This window comes from Pantherophis guttatus, chromosome 10 (genome assembly GCF_059756535.1).
Source record: "Pantherophis guttatus breed Tessera chromosome 10, ASM5975653v1, whole genome shotgun sequence".
NCBI lineage: Eukaryota > Metazoa > Chordata > Lepidosauria > Squamata > Colubridae > Pantherophis > Pantherophis guttatus.
The window spans coordinates 12,652,330-12,670,053 of NC_142072.1; the positions used below are offsets into that span (position 1 = coordinate 12,652,330).

The 17,724-nt window shown below is 39.5% G+C and overlaps 1 protein-coding gene across 45 annotated transcripts in view; it reads left to right on the forward strand.

Moving 5' to 3' along the window:
* Positions 1-17,724, forward strand: part of PUM1 (pumilio RNA binding family member 1) — a 57,287-nt gene that overhangs the window by 4,177 nt on the left and 35,386 nt on the right. For all 45 annotated transcript variants that reach the window (XM_034413707.3, XM_087876625.1, XM_087876637.1 and 42 more), the window contains exons 2-3: positions 3,464-3,837; positions 13,365-13,433. In XM_034413707.3, coding sequence (XP_034269598.1) covers positions 3,475-3,837; positions 13,365-13,433 — 432 coding nt within the window. In that variant the 5' untranslated portion in view covers positions 3,464-3,474. The remainder of the gene's footprint in view (positions 1-3,463; positions 3,838-13,364; positions 13,434-17,724) is intronic.

The window sequence follows — 17,724 nt, forward strand, 5'->3', positions numbered from 1 at the left end:
ATGGGCCAATCGGTTATTGGCGAGGGATGACAATTTTTGATAATCCTGCTAGTGATATGGAATTGTAGGATTTCCTCTATTATATAAGAAAATAATAATTCTGATGAATCAGACCAAAGACCATTTCGTTCAACTTGATGGATTTAGGAAACTTAACCGAGTGGAAATGTAATGAGTGGTTCTCTCACTGCGGCTCCCTAGGTGGCTCAGTGGCTAAGATGCTGAGCTTGTCGATCAGAAAGGTTGGTGGTTTGAATCCCTAGAATAGGTCTCCTGCATGAGCTGGGGGGGGGGCGGCGGTTGGACTAGATGACCTCCAAGGTCCCTTCCAACTCTGTTACTGTTACTTCTCACAATATTGTTCAGTAGGAACTGGCATGTAAGATAACCTGCCATGGATTCTGAATGTCTCATATAGTCACCGTGTCTACTATTGATTGCCTGAATCTCCCTATGTTTCACAGAGTGCATTTCATTGACATGTCCTTTAAAACAGGGGTCTCCACCCTTGGCAACTTTAAGCCTGGAGGACTTCAACTCCCAGAATTCCCTAACCAGCATGACTATCGGGGGAATTCTGGGAGTTGAAGTCCTCCAGACTTAAAGTTGTCAAGGGTGGAGACCCCTGCTTTGGAAAATCAGAAAGGTATGTCATTCCATTGTAATATCCCTATACAGTGGCAAGAATTGTGGCATCTTACGGGTTGTGAAGATGCTTCCCCAGATTTTATTGAAATCATGAAATCTGTTGATTGCAGCTCTCCTGTGGCTTGTCAGACCAAGCACAGAGCCATCTTCTGGAAAATGCTCAGACTCCTGGGCCACGAAAAGTTTCATGTTGTAATAATGCACACCTTAGCTCAGTGGAATATCCTGAAGTTCAACTATGTTTCAGAGGAACAGTTCACCTGAACAAAATAAGTGCAGCTCTTATTTGATTAACGGCATACATGCTGGTTGCATGATTTATTTACTGTTATTCATATACCAAATAATTTTAAGAAATGGAATTTCTCAATATGCTTTCCAAATTTTCCCTCTTTGCTCCGCTTAGGAAACTCCCTCGCTCCCATTCTTTACTACTTCAGTTGTAGGCCTGTAGTAGAAGTACTTACTTTGTGGCTTTCCTTCCCAAGGACAATTTGGCTGGCTATGCTTCAAAAAACTGATTAGAGTACAGTAGTTCTGATTTCAGTGAGTGTCTAAATTTAGAGATTGCGGTATCTGCCTCGTGGCTTTGTTACTTTTCTTTTTCATTGTTTTGTTACATTGAAACACATTTTTCCTGCTTAAGCTAGTCTGAAGAGTAGAAAGCCAACATATGTATTTCATTTATCTGTTAATTTAAAAAAATTGTCAATTATAATGCAACTTCTTTGCCATCACTGTAGGATGAGCAGCAACTCTAAACTGGAGAATGTTTTCATACTTGAAAAATCCATTGTTTGGTTTTGGAGCTATAGCTCCAAATAACAAAAAAATAATAAAAAAATAATAAAAAAAATCAGTTATACTTAATGAATGCAGATTGAAATAATTTCATTTACATAAATACTTTCATTTGACCATACTTTGTTAATAAATCGTTGTTACTATATTTATATAAATAGCAAAACTGGAAGCTTTGTAATGTTGGTATCCAAATATAGGTTGATTAAGCTGCCATACCGAATTCTCTCTTTTTTTTTTCCTCTTTGAGATGATAGATGTGTGAAAAGTATTAGTGTATGGAAACAGGAGTAAAGACCGTTTCATACAAATACACCTTTAGCACTTTTGCTTGTGAATATTGTGTCGTTCAATCTCTTTATCCTCACACGTGTTTGAATCCTTAGAATGTGCTCTCTATTATTCTTTTGCATCCAAAGAGGAAGATTTACTTCCAGTTTTAAAGAAACCATATTTTCTTCCTTAAATTTGCGCTTTAATTCTTGGTTAGCGAAAATGAGCCATGATCACATTTTTCGTGAATTCCAACTAAACTAGGAACTATATCTTACTTAAAATGAAAAGCAGTTGCTGGTACCACACTGTAGTAGTGAGGGGTGTGTAAGGGGAATACTTTATCCGTGGCGCTTCCAAATGTAGGGGAACTAAGAATCCCTTTTACATTTCAGCTTTGTGTGTGCTGATTTTTCCCCCTGAACCTCTTCAAATAGTTTTTCCTCTGATGGACAACACACCCCTCCCTTTAAAAAAAAATAATTCTGCAATTTCTAATGTAACAAAAGGGAGAAATTCATTACAAGACTAAAAATATATTAACACCTTATTTAAATCACATTGAAATGTGAATAACCTCAAATGTAGTTAATAATTGTGTTCCTTTATTTGCTCTATTTGCTCATGAAAGTCCAGGCATGACTTAGCCTTGAAAATACACACTTCTTTGCCACACCAATGTTAATGGTGCATATGCAAATTGGAGCAAGTTTTAAATTTGTATAATCACTTCTTTATCTCGTGGACAACAGTAGGAGGAATATCATGGAACACTATAACCTTGCCCTGTTTTTAATTAAAATTATTTTTTAATGTGGTGCTACATTATTTTCTATATAAAACATGTAGTTTAAAAATTCTGGTTCTTAGAAGCCAGCTACAAACCCTGGGTGGTTTTAGTAGTCAGGCATTTTATATCACAGTGTCTGATGCGCATGTAAAAAGAAACCAGGTGTGTTCTGAATTTTTTTTTAAAATTCCAATTTATTTGTATGGCCAAAGTTGCACCATGGCTTAGCATGGTGTGTGGGTCTAATGTCAGCTTGATTTTATTTCAGATAAATCTGTGTACATGTAAGCAGCCAAAATTATTTCTCATCCAGGAATTTAGGGGATACATGCATTCATCCAGTAATGTTTGCTATGGTACACTTTCAAGAATGCCTTGTGAAAAAGTAAGCTAGTGCAGGGGTCCCTAACCCCCGGTCAACGGATTGGCACCAGGCTGTGTTATGCCAGAAACCGGGCCACGCAAACAAGTGAACCCCATCTATAGGATGCAGGCAGCACACAAAACCACGCCCCCTCCTGTCAGTGGTGATATTCAGCTGGTTCTATCCGGTTCGAGCGAACCGGTAGCGGCGGCCGTGGGTGGCTCCACCCACCCGCCCGGACGTAATCACATCCCATTTATCCATGTTTTTGACACACTGCGCATGCACGGAAGGCCCCGCGCATGCGCAGAGGTGGCGCGTGCGAGCAAATCAAGCACGCCTGCGCTCACATTTGTGAACCGGTAGTGAAGGTAAGCGATTACCACCCCTGCCTCTGGTCCGTGGAAAAACCTCTCTCCACGGAACTGGTCTCTGGTGCCCAAAAGTTTGGGGATCGCTGAGCTAGTATAATGATACGGGTGGGACTTTATTTTAGGATTCTTTGATATGGCCATTCTGTATTTAGCGGTGAGTTTTGGAAATGGGAGACTCAATTTAATTAGTGTTTTGAACTTGTCTTCCCTCAGGTACTGGTGGAATGAGCGTTGCATGTGTTTTGAAGAGAAAAGCAGTGCTCTGGCAGGACTCTTTCAGCCCCCACCTGAAACAGCACAGTCAAGATACAGCTAATCCCAACATGCCTGTTGTTTTGACATCTGGAACAGGGTCCCAGGCTCAGACACAGCCAGCTGCAAATCAAGCCCTTGCAGCAGGGACCCACTCCAGCCCTGTTCCTGGATCCATAGGGGTTGCAGGTCGCTCCCAGGACGACGCAATGGTGGATTACTTCTTTCAGAGGCAGCATGGTGAGCAGCTTGGGGGAGGCGGAAGTGGTGGAGGCAGCTATAATAACAGCAAACATCGGTGGCCTACTGGGGATAACATTCATGCTGAACATCAGGTAAAAAGTTAAATATTTCAGAACTGAACAAATGAGCTAAGCGGGCCTTTTGGTAGCTGCATGCAGTGAATGTTATGAAATTTCTGTTTATCTAATTGATCATGTTTCCTTCTCTTGCTTCTTGCATTTCCAAACTGAAATTCTTTTGCTCGGGGTACAGCAGCGCGAGATTCCAAATGCCTTTGGATTCAAATCAGAATATTCCATTGTTTTAAGCTTGTTTAATTTGCTTTTTGTATCAAAATTGGGGTTTGTGTGTGTGTGTGTGTCCGATGCTTTCTTCTTTTCCTCATCCTTTTCTTTCCTTTTCAGATGTGCTGCTATTGTTTAATCTATTTGATACGTTTATGAAAGTTCTTTAAAAGCATCACTGGCAAAATGGCTTAATGTTTTATATTGGTGGAATGTTTATAGTTTGCTGCTCGTCAGTCCCATATCTAATGGGACTGGGGAAGCATAACTAAAAACCAAAGATTCCTTGGACATTCATTTCACTCCGCCCTCCTCCCGCTGCTAGTAAATATTTTTTAAGTCAGCTGAATTTTATTACTTATCCAATAACCAGGGGATTTTAAAAATTTATCTTTCAAATTAAATTTAAAACAGCAATTTGGTCACCCAAGCAAAGCCATTCTTTTTGTATGTGCTTTTTGTATATTGCTTCAGAAACTAAATTATATGGATACAGTAATTATATTCCCTGAATCATCTGTCAAAAGCCATTGAAATGGGAGTGTGTTTCCACCAGCTCTTTTCTTTTGAGCCAAATGGAAGAAGGGGTGGTCGTGGTGATTTATAATGTAGGCAGGAAATAGCTGCTGCTATATGCCTTTGTTCTATGTGCTTGGAATGCTGTGTAGCAATTCACTATATTGTATTCATATATAGAAGGCTGTGAGGAGTAATGGGGATTTAGAAGACAGGGTGGGACTGTTTTTATTTTTTATGTGTTGATGTTAATTTAAAGATAATGATTTTCACAACTTTCAGTTCCTTTTTTTAGCATGTTGGTATTCTTAGCTTGTTTAAAAGTGAACATTTGAAACCAATCTCATTAAACATATTTTTTTTTTTTTTAAAAAAAAAGCCTTCTTAAGCTAATGATCTTAAACAGATTCAGTCTCTAAGAATATGAAGTTTGGATTAGAGTTGAATGTCCAATTCTTAACATTTTTATCCTTCTAGGAACCAGTCACTCCCTTTAAAAGTTGACAAAGAGTAAAAAAGAACCTGTGAAGTGTAGCCATGTTTTGAGAAATACATTTTCTCTTGATGAAATTTACTCTCTGGGTTTAATCTTATACATAAAGGGCATATGCATAATAAATCATTGCTGTCTTCTTGCGAAAATGAATTGTGCAATTATTTTTAGAATGTCTATGAAATAGTAGTAGTCGATTTCTCAGTATTTTTTGTAGCAGGAATCATGTATATATAATTCACTCTTCATATCCAGATTTCAAACTGCTAACTTGATAATTTCTTCTCAGACTTCTGTACTGCTTAGATTCCTACCATGTGAGGCTCTTCTCGTGGAAGACTTCAATTAGCACATTACTTTGAAACAATGTTATTTTTAAAAAATGTATTCCATATTGAACGACAGTGACAATTAACATGCTGAAGTAATTGTTTCCGAAGCGTCATTAAAATTCATACATGATTGGTAAAGTTAACATGGCAGCAGCTGAGAATGGCAGATGAAAGAGGAGAGACCTGACACACTTTCTAAAAAAGGATAAAAGCCACGAGATAATCTGCTGTCTCTTTAAGAGCTTGGGAATTAGCAAGATTCTTAATAGGATAAACCTTTATGCATGACCTCAACCAAAATTTTGATGAGCTGAAATAAAACTATTATCTAGCATGTGGCACAATACTGTTTAGATAATAGTATATGTCACAAAATACGCATGGTTTGCTTTTCTGCTTGTCCTCCTTTGGGAGGACTTTCCTGTCCTTAGGCTGGTTCTTCCTATAGATCCGTGATGGCGAACCATGGCATGCTTGCACAGGTGGCACGCAGAGCCCTCTCTGTGGGCACGTGAGTCATCGCCCAGCTCAGCTCCACTGCGCATGCGCACATACTCACATGCCTCCAGCTGGCCAGCTGATTTCCGGAATGTGCTGGAGGGCGGGGCACATACAGGAGACACGCAGACATGCATGGGGGGGGGTCACATGTGCATTCACGGGAGTTTTGGTCCTAGTAGCCCCCCCCCCCCCCCCGGCAGCCCATTTTTGGTCCTAGGAGGCTGCAGGGAGGCCTACTAGGACCAAAATGGGGCATGGGGGGGTTGCGTCTGCATATGCGGGGTGGTGGGAGCGTGGGAGGGTCGTGCACGCATGTGCAGGGGGGTGAGGGGCACGGGGGATGTCGCACACACATTGCATTATGGGTGTCGGCACGTGCGCACTTTCAGCACACGATGACAAAAAGGTTGGCCATCAGTGCTATAGATCATGCAAGGCCTTTCATACTAGCCTTTTTTCAGGATTTTCTAATAACTTAAAAATATTAATTTCTCATAGTATTTGGCTGTGCTTATGAATGAAACTCCTGGTTTGAGGATCAAATTGGAAAATCATCTACATTATGATCTGGTTGCTTTAAATGTAGGAATCCGTTATAACTGAAGTGTCTTATCTCCTGAATTGTAGAATACAGTGGTACCTTGTTACTCAATGTAAATTGAGTAAATTGAGGCACGATGAGTACTAAAAAGTGAGTATCAAACAGATTTTTCCCGTAAGGAATAAGGTAGTGAGTCACAAGAAGGCAGCCGCCACTGACAAGTTCTAGCTTGCGCGTTGAGTACCGAGACAAAATTTTCGCATCAGAATGCATTGAGTACCAAATTCGATGAGTTTCAAAGCAAGTACCAAGGTGCCACTCGGGTTTCCTTTCCTCAAGATGGGTTAGAAACAAAAAAAATGTTGCAAGTGTTTATGAAACACAGTTACATTTTCATGAAAGATACTAAATTAAAAAAAAAAAAGCCTGATGTGGAAATTCATATAACCTTTACTTATTTAAAGCCAGTATTTTTCTGCATCCTCGAACAGTACACAAATTAAACTTCTTAAGATTGGATATGTCATCAGCTATTTTATCTGGGTGCATTGTGTATAGAATATGGAAATTATTATTTTTTTTAAGATATGGTCCTTCTGAAATTACTTATGATATGTAAAGTCATTCTATACCCTGTTAAGGATAGCCAGTTGTTTTGTTCCTAAACCAGTTTTTAGAAATAGAAATACAATAACAGAGTTGGAAGGGACCTTGGAGGTCTTCTAGTCCAGCCCCCTGCTTAGGCAGGAAACCCTACACCACTTCAGACAAATGATTAACCAACATCTTGTTAAAAACTTCCAGTGTTGGAGCATTCACAACTTCTGGAGGCAAGTTGTTCCACTGATTACCGTATTTTTCAGACTATAAGATGCACCAAGATTTCGAAGAGGTAAATAAGAAAAAAAAAGTTTTTGCCCTCCCTGGGAGCACTCTCCAGGCCTCCCAAACCCTCTGCACGCCCCGTTTTTGTGAAAAACGGTCCCATTTTTCACAAAAATGGGATGAGCGAGGCGGGGCTTCGGGAGGCCAAAAATGGCTGTATTCGGTGTATAAGACGCATCAACATTTCCACCCTCTTCTAGGGGAGAAAAAGTGTGTCTTATACTCCGAAAAATACGGTAATTGTTCTAACTGTCAGGAAATTTCTCCTTAGTTCTAAGATGCTTCTCTCCTTGATTAGTTTCTATCCATTGCTTCTTGTCTTGCCCTCAGGTGCTTTGGAGAAGAGCTTGACTCCCTCTTCTTTGTTGCAGCCCCTGAGATATTGGAAGACTGCTATCATGTCTCCCCTAGTTCTCCTTTTCATTAAACTGGACATACTCAGTTCCTTCAATCATTTTTCATATGTTCTTCATTTTATTTCGTGTCTGATAGCTGTGCCATAATTTAGATGAGGATAAATCCGTAGCATAGATTCACAGTGGAAGAGGAAAATGTTTTTGTTTTTTTTTAAGTTTCATAATGCAGCCCTATGTATGTCAGCTCAGTTAAATCCAATTGATTATGTGGAAGGACACTGGAATCTAAACAAAAGGTCCGGAGCTCTTACTCATTCACTAATTACCTTACTGACTAGATGGGAATTATGGGTCAGCATTCCTAAAAGATACTAGATTGGGAAAGATTCTGTTAAGCTTACAAAATTTAAGACAAAAAAGTTTTCTACATCCTGTCAGCACAGGCAGGACAATAAAGAGGACAAGGGTAAGGATTTAATAAATGCCTTTACCAACATATGGTAGAAAAGAGTAATTGCGAATTAATCCAATAAAAATATGCCCAGAATCTATTGGACAAATATGAAGACACAAAGAGTCAACAAAAGAATGCAACAATGCAATACAATCATATTAATAAATAATAAAATAAGCTTAGTTATTTCGTTCGTAATAAAATAACCACACAGTGATTTTTTAACTACTCTGGGGTAGGACTGAATATATTTAAAACAGATGCAACCTACAACTTTCTGCTAAAAACAATTAGGGTGAAACAACCAGAATGTACACTAATTCCCTAATCAAATAAAAGAGAAAACGATTTCAGAACATCATTTCTCAGAGGGAAAGGGGATGGTTGCAGAGTTACGGATCATGCCCCTTAAAGACTCAGAATCCGGAGACAGTGACAGTGGCATGAGGAACCAAAACATGAAGACGGAAGGGATTATGTGATTAGAGGCCTGTAAACACAAGTACCAGGAAATTGTGAAACTGATGTGGAAGGTCCAACAGAGTCAAAACGTCACTGTTCTGTACAGGTAGTCCTCAACTTACAACAGTTCATTTAGTGATCATTCAAAGTTACAACGGCACTGAAATATGTGTGACAGTTTTTCACAGTTACGACTTTTGCAACATGCCCACAATCATGATCAAAATTTGGATGCTTGGCCACTGGTTCATATTTATGACTGTTGCTGTGTCCCAAGGTCATAATAATCAACTTTTGCTACCTTCTGACAAAGCAAGACCAAGTTCATTTAACAGCCGGCTCATTAACTTATCAACTGCAGTGATTCATTTAACAACGGTGGCAAGAAGATGGGGCAAAACTCAATAAATGTCTCACTTAACAACAGAAATGTTGGGCTCAATTGTGAACACAGGTCGAGGACTATGTACTAGAATCATGGAACGGAGAGGGATCAGGAACAGCTGTTAGGAGACAGTTACAGTGGATAATCTAGGCCTGACATATTTAAATTTATATTTTATACACAGACACACACAATATTATTTTTTACAACTAAGTCAAGGTGGCAAACATATCCAACATGTTGCCCTTCTCCTATTTTCTCAAGAACAACAACCTTGTGAAGTATGTTGGGCTGAGAGAGAGAGAGAGAGATCCTGCACGAATAAGGCTGTGATGTCTTCATCAGAAACCCCCGACCCCCAAATAGGCATGATGTAAAAATTAACAAGCCCAAGAATCAGTAAATAGGCACAAAGTCAACTGATTATCCCAGTGCTGTGGGATCTTTTATAAAAAAAAATGATGTTTTTCAATTGTCTGGGTAGAGAATTGGCGAATTTGGAGGCAATATTTGAGCTTTGTTAATTTTTAATTTACAGTACTTTCTTTTTCTCATTATTTGTCTCCCCGTCTCTGATTTTTCTGAGAAAAGTTTATGAGACACACGTTTTTGCTTTTCACACAAAACTAAATAATTTTTTTCAGCTTTTTTTTTTTTTTTTTTTTTTGTAGTTTCCTAATTCTCTTTTGGCAGATATTTAACTGTTGCCATCCAACAGTTTAGTAACTTCCAGCTTTCATAAGCAGCATTTTACATTTTGGTTGATCTCAATGTTTATAGCTGTAATATTCTTTTAATTAATGATCAATCATACAAGTCTTCAACAAGTGTTCTATCTAATTGTGTAGCTGGGAGCTTAATCAGTTAATAAAAACTTCCACTGACCATTGCTGAAATCAGCAGCCTGAAGATAATATACTAGTACTTTGCACATAAGATTTACCATATAAAATTGGACATATATACAATTGGACTTAAAATTGTATTGAGGGTTGATTTTTGTTTTGTTTTTCAAAATCCTCTTAAAAGTATAGAGAAGTTGAATGGCCTGGCATAAATTTGAAACATTTACCAATTTTGATTTCTTTCATTTTTGCGTTGAGAAAGTTATATATGCTGATAGTGTTTTTTAAAAAAATAGTATAACAAAGGCTTAAGCCGTTGTACGGATAACATAATTTTGCCCCAATTATTTAGTACTAATCTCAAAAACAAGAATGATAACAATATTTTGATTAGCACTAGCAATATAAAATAATGAGCAAGCTTGTGCTAATACTTATAATTTAGCAGCCCCTTGACAAAGGAAAGAGGAAAATAATGAATCATATTTTATGTCAGGTTTTTTTTAAAAAAAATTATACCCTTAAATAGAACTAGATTAGACAATGAAGCACACAGAACATGGATGGGGAGGCCTCCTGTCCTGTTTGCTGTGGTTCTGTTTAAGCCTCTTTTTCCCTCTGTTGTTTATCCCAGAAGGACATTGCAGCTGTGTAGAATTAAATAGAATAGAATAACAGAGTTGGAAGGGACCTTGGAGGTCTTCTAGTCCAACCCCCTGCTTAGGCAAGAAACCCAATATCACTTCAGACAAATGGTTATCCAACATCTTGTTAAAAACTTCCAGTGTTGGAGCATTCACAACTTCTGGAGGCAAGTAGTTCCACTGATTACCCTATTTTTCGGACTGTTAAGACGCACCGGAGTATAAAATGCACCAAGATTTTAAATAGCAAAACAAGAAAAAAAAAGGTTTTTGCTCCGTGCATCCAGTTTTTGTCCTTCCCCAGCCCCCAGGAGCACTCTGCAGGCCCCCCAAGCCCTCTGCGCCCCCCATTTTTGTGAAAAATTGGCCTGTTTTTGGCAAAAATGGGACGCCCGGGGTGGGGTTTAGGGAGGCCAAAAATGGCTGGATTCGGTGTATAAGATGCACCAACATCTCCACCTTCTTTTAGGGGGGAAAATGTGCGTCTTATACTCTGAAAAGTACAGAAATTGCTCTAACAGTCAGGAAATTTCTCCTTAGCTCTAAGTTGCTTCTCTCCTTGATTAGTTTCCACCCATTGCTTCTTCTCCTGCCCTCAGGTGTTTTGGAGAATAGCTATTGTTTGAAAGTGATTTGGGAATTATCTCTCAGTTGTCTTGAGTGAAATATCAGAACTGTAATCCTTAAAATTGGGTACTATCACTAGCCCTATTCAGGGATAGAGCATAGAGCTAGTCTTCGAGTTACAACAGTTGGTTTAGTGACCGTTCAAAGTTGCAGTGGCACTGAAAAAAGTGACTTACGACTGTTTTTCAGTTACAACCGTTGCAACTTCCCCATGATCACGTGATCAAAATTCAGATCCTTGGCAACTGGTTCATGTTTTCGACAGCTGCAGAGGCCTGAGGTCACGTGATCCCCTTTTGCGACCTTCTTACAAGCAAAGTCAGTGAGGGAGCCAGATTCACTTAATAACAGGGTTACTAACCTATCAACTGCAGGGATTCACTGCACAGCTGAGGCAGGAAAGGTCGTAAAATGGGGCAAAAGTCACTTAATAAATGTCTCGCTTAGCATTGTTAATGTTGGGCTCAACTGCAGTGGTGATATCCAAATTTTTTTACTACCAGTTCTGTGGGCGTGGCTTGGTGGGCGTGGCAGGAGAAGGATACTTCAAAATCTCCATTCCCACCCCACTCCAGGGGAAGGATACTGCAAAATCCCCATTTCCTCCCCACTCCTGGGGGAAGGATACTGCAAAATCTTCATTCCCACCCTACTCGGGTCAGCCAGAGGTGGTATTTGTTGGTTCTCCGAACTACTCAAAATTTCTGCTACCAGTTCTCCAGAACCTGTCAGAACCTGCTGGATTTCACCCCTGCTCAACTGTGGTCGTAAGTCGAGGACTACTTGTACAGTAATTGAGCCTGCCTGTTACCGTGGGAAATTGTGACAGTTGTGAATTTATGACTTTTTATGTGGCTGTTGTTCAACACAATTGGATATCATGTTTCAGGCAAAGCTGTGTCCAACAGCCACATAAATTTGGAAGTAATGGCGTCAAAAATGGCAATAAAAGCACTCTTGTGGTGACCACAGGACGCTGCAAATGGCTATAATGCTGTGTTGCTGGGCGTCTAAAATGCAGCCACATGACTGCGGAACTTTGGAATGCCCCGAAATGCCCCTTTTTTCAGGTAGATCATAACTTTGAACATTTGCTAAGCAACTGGTCGTAAGTCCAGGACTACCGTACTACCGGTATCTGTATTGGAAGAATTTAAAGAATACCAAGTTGCACAATCTCTTACTATTCTGATGTCAGTCAGAATAAATGAGCAAATAGCTCTTTGGATCTATTGCTCTAGTTGTTAGATTATTATGGTATTGTATAGTAGGCGATTTCTGAAATGGTTGTGAGAAACTACATGGACATGTTCATGTAGTCAGCTCTGAATCAAGACTGATTGAAGGTAGCACCCAGAAACACAAAAGTTATATTAATATATGTATGCGCCTGAGGAGGAAATAACTACAAGTGTGAAATTTGATGTTATCTAAGACAATCAGGACATCTTTAATGTCATATGAATTTCATAGTTAGTCTATTTGTTTTAGCATGAATCCGAAGCTGTTTTTAAGTAAGATTAGAGTAATTCTTGACACCCAAGTTAATTTATTTGCCTATTTATATGAGGAAAAATGTGAGGAAATTTTGGATGTTTCCACTTGTGAGTTCCACAGACTGCTGAGGCATAGATACAATTACTGTAAACTTTGTGTAATGCTACTAACATTGATAAGGATGTTTTGTCATGAGTGTAAACAGTTTCATTAGTCATATGGACTTTGTATATTTTTAGGCATAATTCTTTCAGTGACACAACAATAATGCATATCCATTGCTACCAGTTCAGAAGGCAGCTTATAGAGGGAAAGCAGACAACCATGTTGTCTCTTTTTAACTGAAATGCAGGAGAGATTTCATTAGATATAATTTCATATAAGAAAAAATTAGTACAGTTGATAATCATGGTTTTCTAATTACTAAATGTGATCCTGCATCTCTTTAAGTGCAGTCATAAGTTTCTATTCTTTCTATTTTTCAAGAAAATTTTGGGATTTGTGAACTTAAAAGAAATATACATATTTTATAAATGTGAATGTTTTGTTTAGTTATATTAGTTTCAGATGCATTTTCCTTTATGTTGGCTAATCACCTCTCTGTTTCAGTAAGTCTAAATGTTTTGTTTACCTTAACTGATCACCAAACACTTGTTTTTGTTTTTGCAGCTGTAATTTTAAATATACTTTTATGCAAGTTAAATACAAATGATTATGTTCCAGTTGCTTAAAACTCTGCTTTATTATCTTCTAGTTTTCAGTTTCTCTTACCTACGTTTCTCTTGCCTCTGTAATAGGTTCGATCCATGGATGAATTAAATCATGATTTTCAAGCACTTGCTTTGGAAGGAAGGGCGATGGGGGAGGTAAGTAGGTGGTTTTATTCTCTTGATCTTCCTCCAGTAAAGCCAGTGCTCTTCCTTGTCGCCATATGACAAATGACCTGATTTAGGCTTCATTTTAGAGATGGAACTAGAGATGAAGCTCTTGCACTGCTTATAGGAATATTCTCTTTTGCCAGATTTTGTATTAGTAATACTTTATTGATTAGCCATTAGACCAAAGCAGAATACAGAATATAAAACACAGAATAATAATTAAAATAAATTAAAAATAGAATAAAAGAAATAAGTACTATAAAAGAAAATGCAAATCAAATTTCCATGTCACCTTACAATTTACCTCAAATTAGAACCACATATGCAGTTCTCAGCTGTACTGTTTTGTTCAAGTAAAAAGCCCTGTTATATGTAATTTTGGGGTTCTGACTGCACATGAACCTATTGTTTTAATCAGTGGTGAAATGCTACCGGTTCGCACCGGTTCAGGAGAACCGGTAGTGATAAAAACTACCGGTTTGAGCGAACCGGTAGTAAAAAAAAGCTACCAGTTCCTACCAACCAGCATTTCCGACGATCAGCTGGGCTGCGCGATTTAAAATCTCTAGAAAGCAGGAAATCCTGCTTTCTAGTGAATCTAAATTGTGCGGCACAGATGATCCCCTCCCCCCTCGCTACTCTACTTACCTTCCCAAGCCTCCTTTTGGTGCGCATAGTGCGCATGCGTGGCCAGCGAACCGGTGGCAAACCAGTTCAGATTTCACCACTGGTTTTAATATAAGAATCCCAATAGGGCATTCATCTGACGTGCAGTCCAAGTTACTGATTTCTCTCTTTCTTATACTATTGACATTCAGATAAAATAGGTGTGATGTCTTCTGTCTCTGGGGCTCCTCAAATACAAGTACGTTCATTATAAGGGATTTGGTTAAGCCGTCCTTATTTAACGATTGTGTTCAGCTGCTCAAATCTTGCTTGAGTAAATAGCCCCCTAAGGTGTTTGACATTTCTGTACTTAAATACTTGGCAATTTGAAAGGTATGTTTATAGCGGCTCACCCATTTCAATGTGCCAGCCATGCAAATGTTACATTTTTTTCCCCTTTCCGTAAAAGGACTGCATATTTACAAAACTACATTTATGACCTTATAGAATAGCTTTCCTATTTATTTTTAATTCTTCATAGTAGGTTGTGTGATGCTGTGAAGATATTGCTGGCTGTAAAACTAAATGATATTCTTTATTGTTTGGTTTTGAATGCAGACAGAGGCATTAGTAAGTCCAACTTTATGTCATAACCTGTTGTGAATGAACTTAGCCAGTTGTTTATAGTTTATTCAGTAAACTATAGTTAAGCAAATTGTACATGTGCGTGAACTGTTAAATTAATGCCACTTTTTTATCCCAGTCTAGCCTGGGTTTCTTCAAATGTTTTAGACTAGGGGTTCCCCAACCCCCAGACTGTGGACCTGTACCAATCTGTGTCCCGTTGTGAACTGGCCTGAGCAAGGGATGGGCGAGCATGCAAAACTTCATTTGTGCATGCACAAGAGCTATGGAACATGGTGGCTCAGTGGCTAAGACACTGAGCTTGTCGATCAGAAGGTCGCCAGTTCAGCAGTTCGAATCCCTAATGCCGCATAATGGGGTGAGCTCCCATTACTTGTCCCAGTTTCTGCCAACCTAGCAGTTCAAAAGCACGTAAAAAACGCAAGTAGAAAAATAGGGACCAGCTTTGGTGGGAAGGTAACAGCGTTCCGTGCGCCTTTAGCATTTGGTCATGATTATGGAGATGTCTTCGGACAGCGCTGGCTCTTCGGCTTTGAAACGGAGATGAGCATCGTCCCCTAGAGTCAGGAACGACTAGCACATATGTGTAAGGGGAACCTTTACCTTTACCTTTTTAAGAGCTAGGTTGTGCGAAACCCTCCCCTCTGTCACCACTTGCTGGTCCATGGAGTCGGAAAGATTGAGGATTGCTGTTTTAGACTGTAACCTCTGCCATCTCTGACTGTTGGTCCTGCTTTGAGGAGCTAATTGGAGTTTTAGTTCAAAATATTTGGAAGTAGCCAGATTGGGTAGGACTAGCTGTGTTCATGCATATATTCTTAATTCCAAGTATGAGTATTTTTAAAAAGGTGCCTTTTATTGTATCAAACCTGTTCAGCTCAGTATTATATACCTGAACCTAGTAGTGGCTTTTTCAGATATTAAGGGAATAGAAAAGAGAAAGGAATAGAAAAGAGAAAAGCCCCCCTCCCCTTATTGTCTACTGGTTTGTTCATGTGTGAAATGAAAAAGTAAGAAATTGAACATGGATATATAGATGCCAGAAATATATATCACAGGGTAGCTATTCCTTTCTAGATGAATGGTTTTGGAAAAAGAAGACTTTCTTATTTAAACCTTTCCTTTGAGTCCTCCTAAATCTCTTGTTGTTTTGCTGTGTGAAAAATTCAGCGGGCGTAAATCCTTGGAAAAGAGAATCAAGGCAGTGAGGAAGAGGGGTTTTATCATTAAGTGGTGCTATGGTTTGATCTAGTGTACAAATAATAATAAAGCAGGGATACAAATAAACAAACTAAATCCGTCATGGTTAACCTATGGCACACGTGCCAGACGTGGGACACAGAGTCCTCTCTGTGGGCACATGCGCTGTTGCCAGCTGTTCTTCTGGTTTCCGGCATGTATGCGCCGGCCAGCTGGTCTTTGTGGGCACTGGAGCGCTGGAAAACATCCCAAAAACGCCGTTTTTCAGGCTCGTTGTTGGCCTGAAAATGGTCTGAAAAACAGCCTGAAAAATGGCCCAAAACGGCCAAAAAACAAGCACGCACGCACTGGCCAGCTGGTCTTCAGATTTCCAGCGCTCAGGTGTGCGCACATGCACGCCAGTGGTGGGATTCAATTTTTTTTACTACCAGTTCTGTGGGCGTGGCTTGGTGGGCGTGGCAGGGGAAGGATACTGTAAAATCTCCATTCCCTCCCCACTCCGGGGAAGGTTACTGCAAAGTCCCCATTTCCTCCCGATCAGCTGGGACTCGGGAAGCAGAGAATAGATGAGGGAGGGGCCAGTCAGAGGTGGTATTTACTGGTTCTCCGAACTACTCAAAATTTCCGCTACCGATTCTCCAGAACTGATCAGAACCTGCTGAATACCACCTCTGATGCACACGCGTTCTGGTTTGGGCACTCGGCGCCGAAAAGGTTCACTATCACTGAACTAAATAGCGTCATTTGGTTTTATTATATGGAATAAAGCATGTTCATTGGAGTTATTAGCAGAAGTTAACAGACTCCCTTATAGCAACCTCTCAAGGGAAACCAGCCAAAGTCCAGCTAAATCAGCTTTGAGTGCCCTCTCCTCATGATTGCCACAGAGACTGTCAATATTACTTGAAATATCCACGATGCTCAGACCAGTTTTATGGGCAAAGTTGTGGCGTTGCAGCATCTCTGCAGCCACATGATGGTGACTTCCAATGCTCCCTTCCAGCTTCCCACAAGCAAAGTCAATAGGGAAGCTGGCAGGATGTCAGAAGTTGCTCCTGCTTCCACTAAATATTGACTTATCATTGAAGTTTGTTTGCCACTATAATTAGTTCTATATTTATGGTCTACAGTATACCCTTCTTGGATGATCACAGGACGATCCAGGGTTGGGGTTAAAAAAAAAATATATGGTCAGCCTCAAATTCAGTATTCTGTTCATATCAAGACACCCTTATTTCAAAGGATAATCCCATTTTTATTTTTTAAATAACTTTAAAAAACTAATTTTTAAAATTTCTATATGATTTGTTCCGCTAATAGCAGAATTAAACAAGTTTTTTCATAACCACTTTTTTTGAAGAGTATAACAGGTTTCAAGGATTTCCAAAGTTAGTAACTTCTAGCTACAGACCAGTGGTGGTATTCAGCCGGTTCTATCAGGTTCCGGCAAACCGATAGTGGTGGCTACGGGAGGCTCCGCCCACCCGCCCGGATGTCATCACGTCCCCTTTTTGACGCTACATGAAATCCAAAGACAGCTGCTGTATACTAGGTAGAAAGTTGGCCATTAAATCTATTTGCTTTTGGATTCAACTGGATAAGGTAGACTTTTGATCAGTACAGTGTTAAGTGGAAGTGGGTTCAATCTGCTTCTCTGCAGACTTTATTTTTATTTATTCCTACTTTGTTTTTTTAAAGCAGTCTGGGCCATATTGGGAGACTGAATTAGGGAGAGGCTTCCTTATCCTAAGTAACAGATAAAGGATTGGCTTTCCTTTGAGGCATCTCCACCCAGACTCTTTATATGCCTTGCCCTGTAAAAACAAAG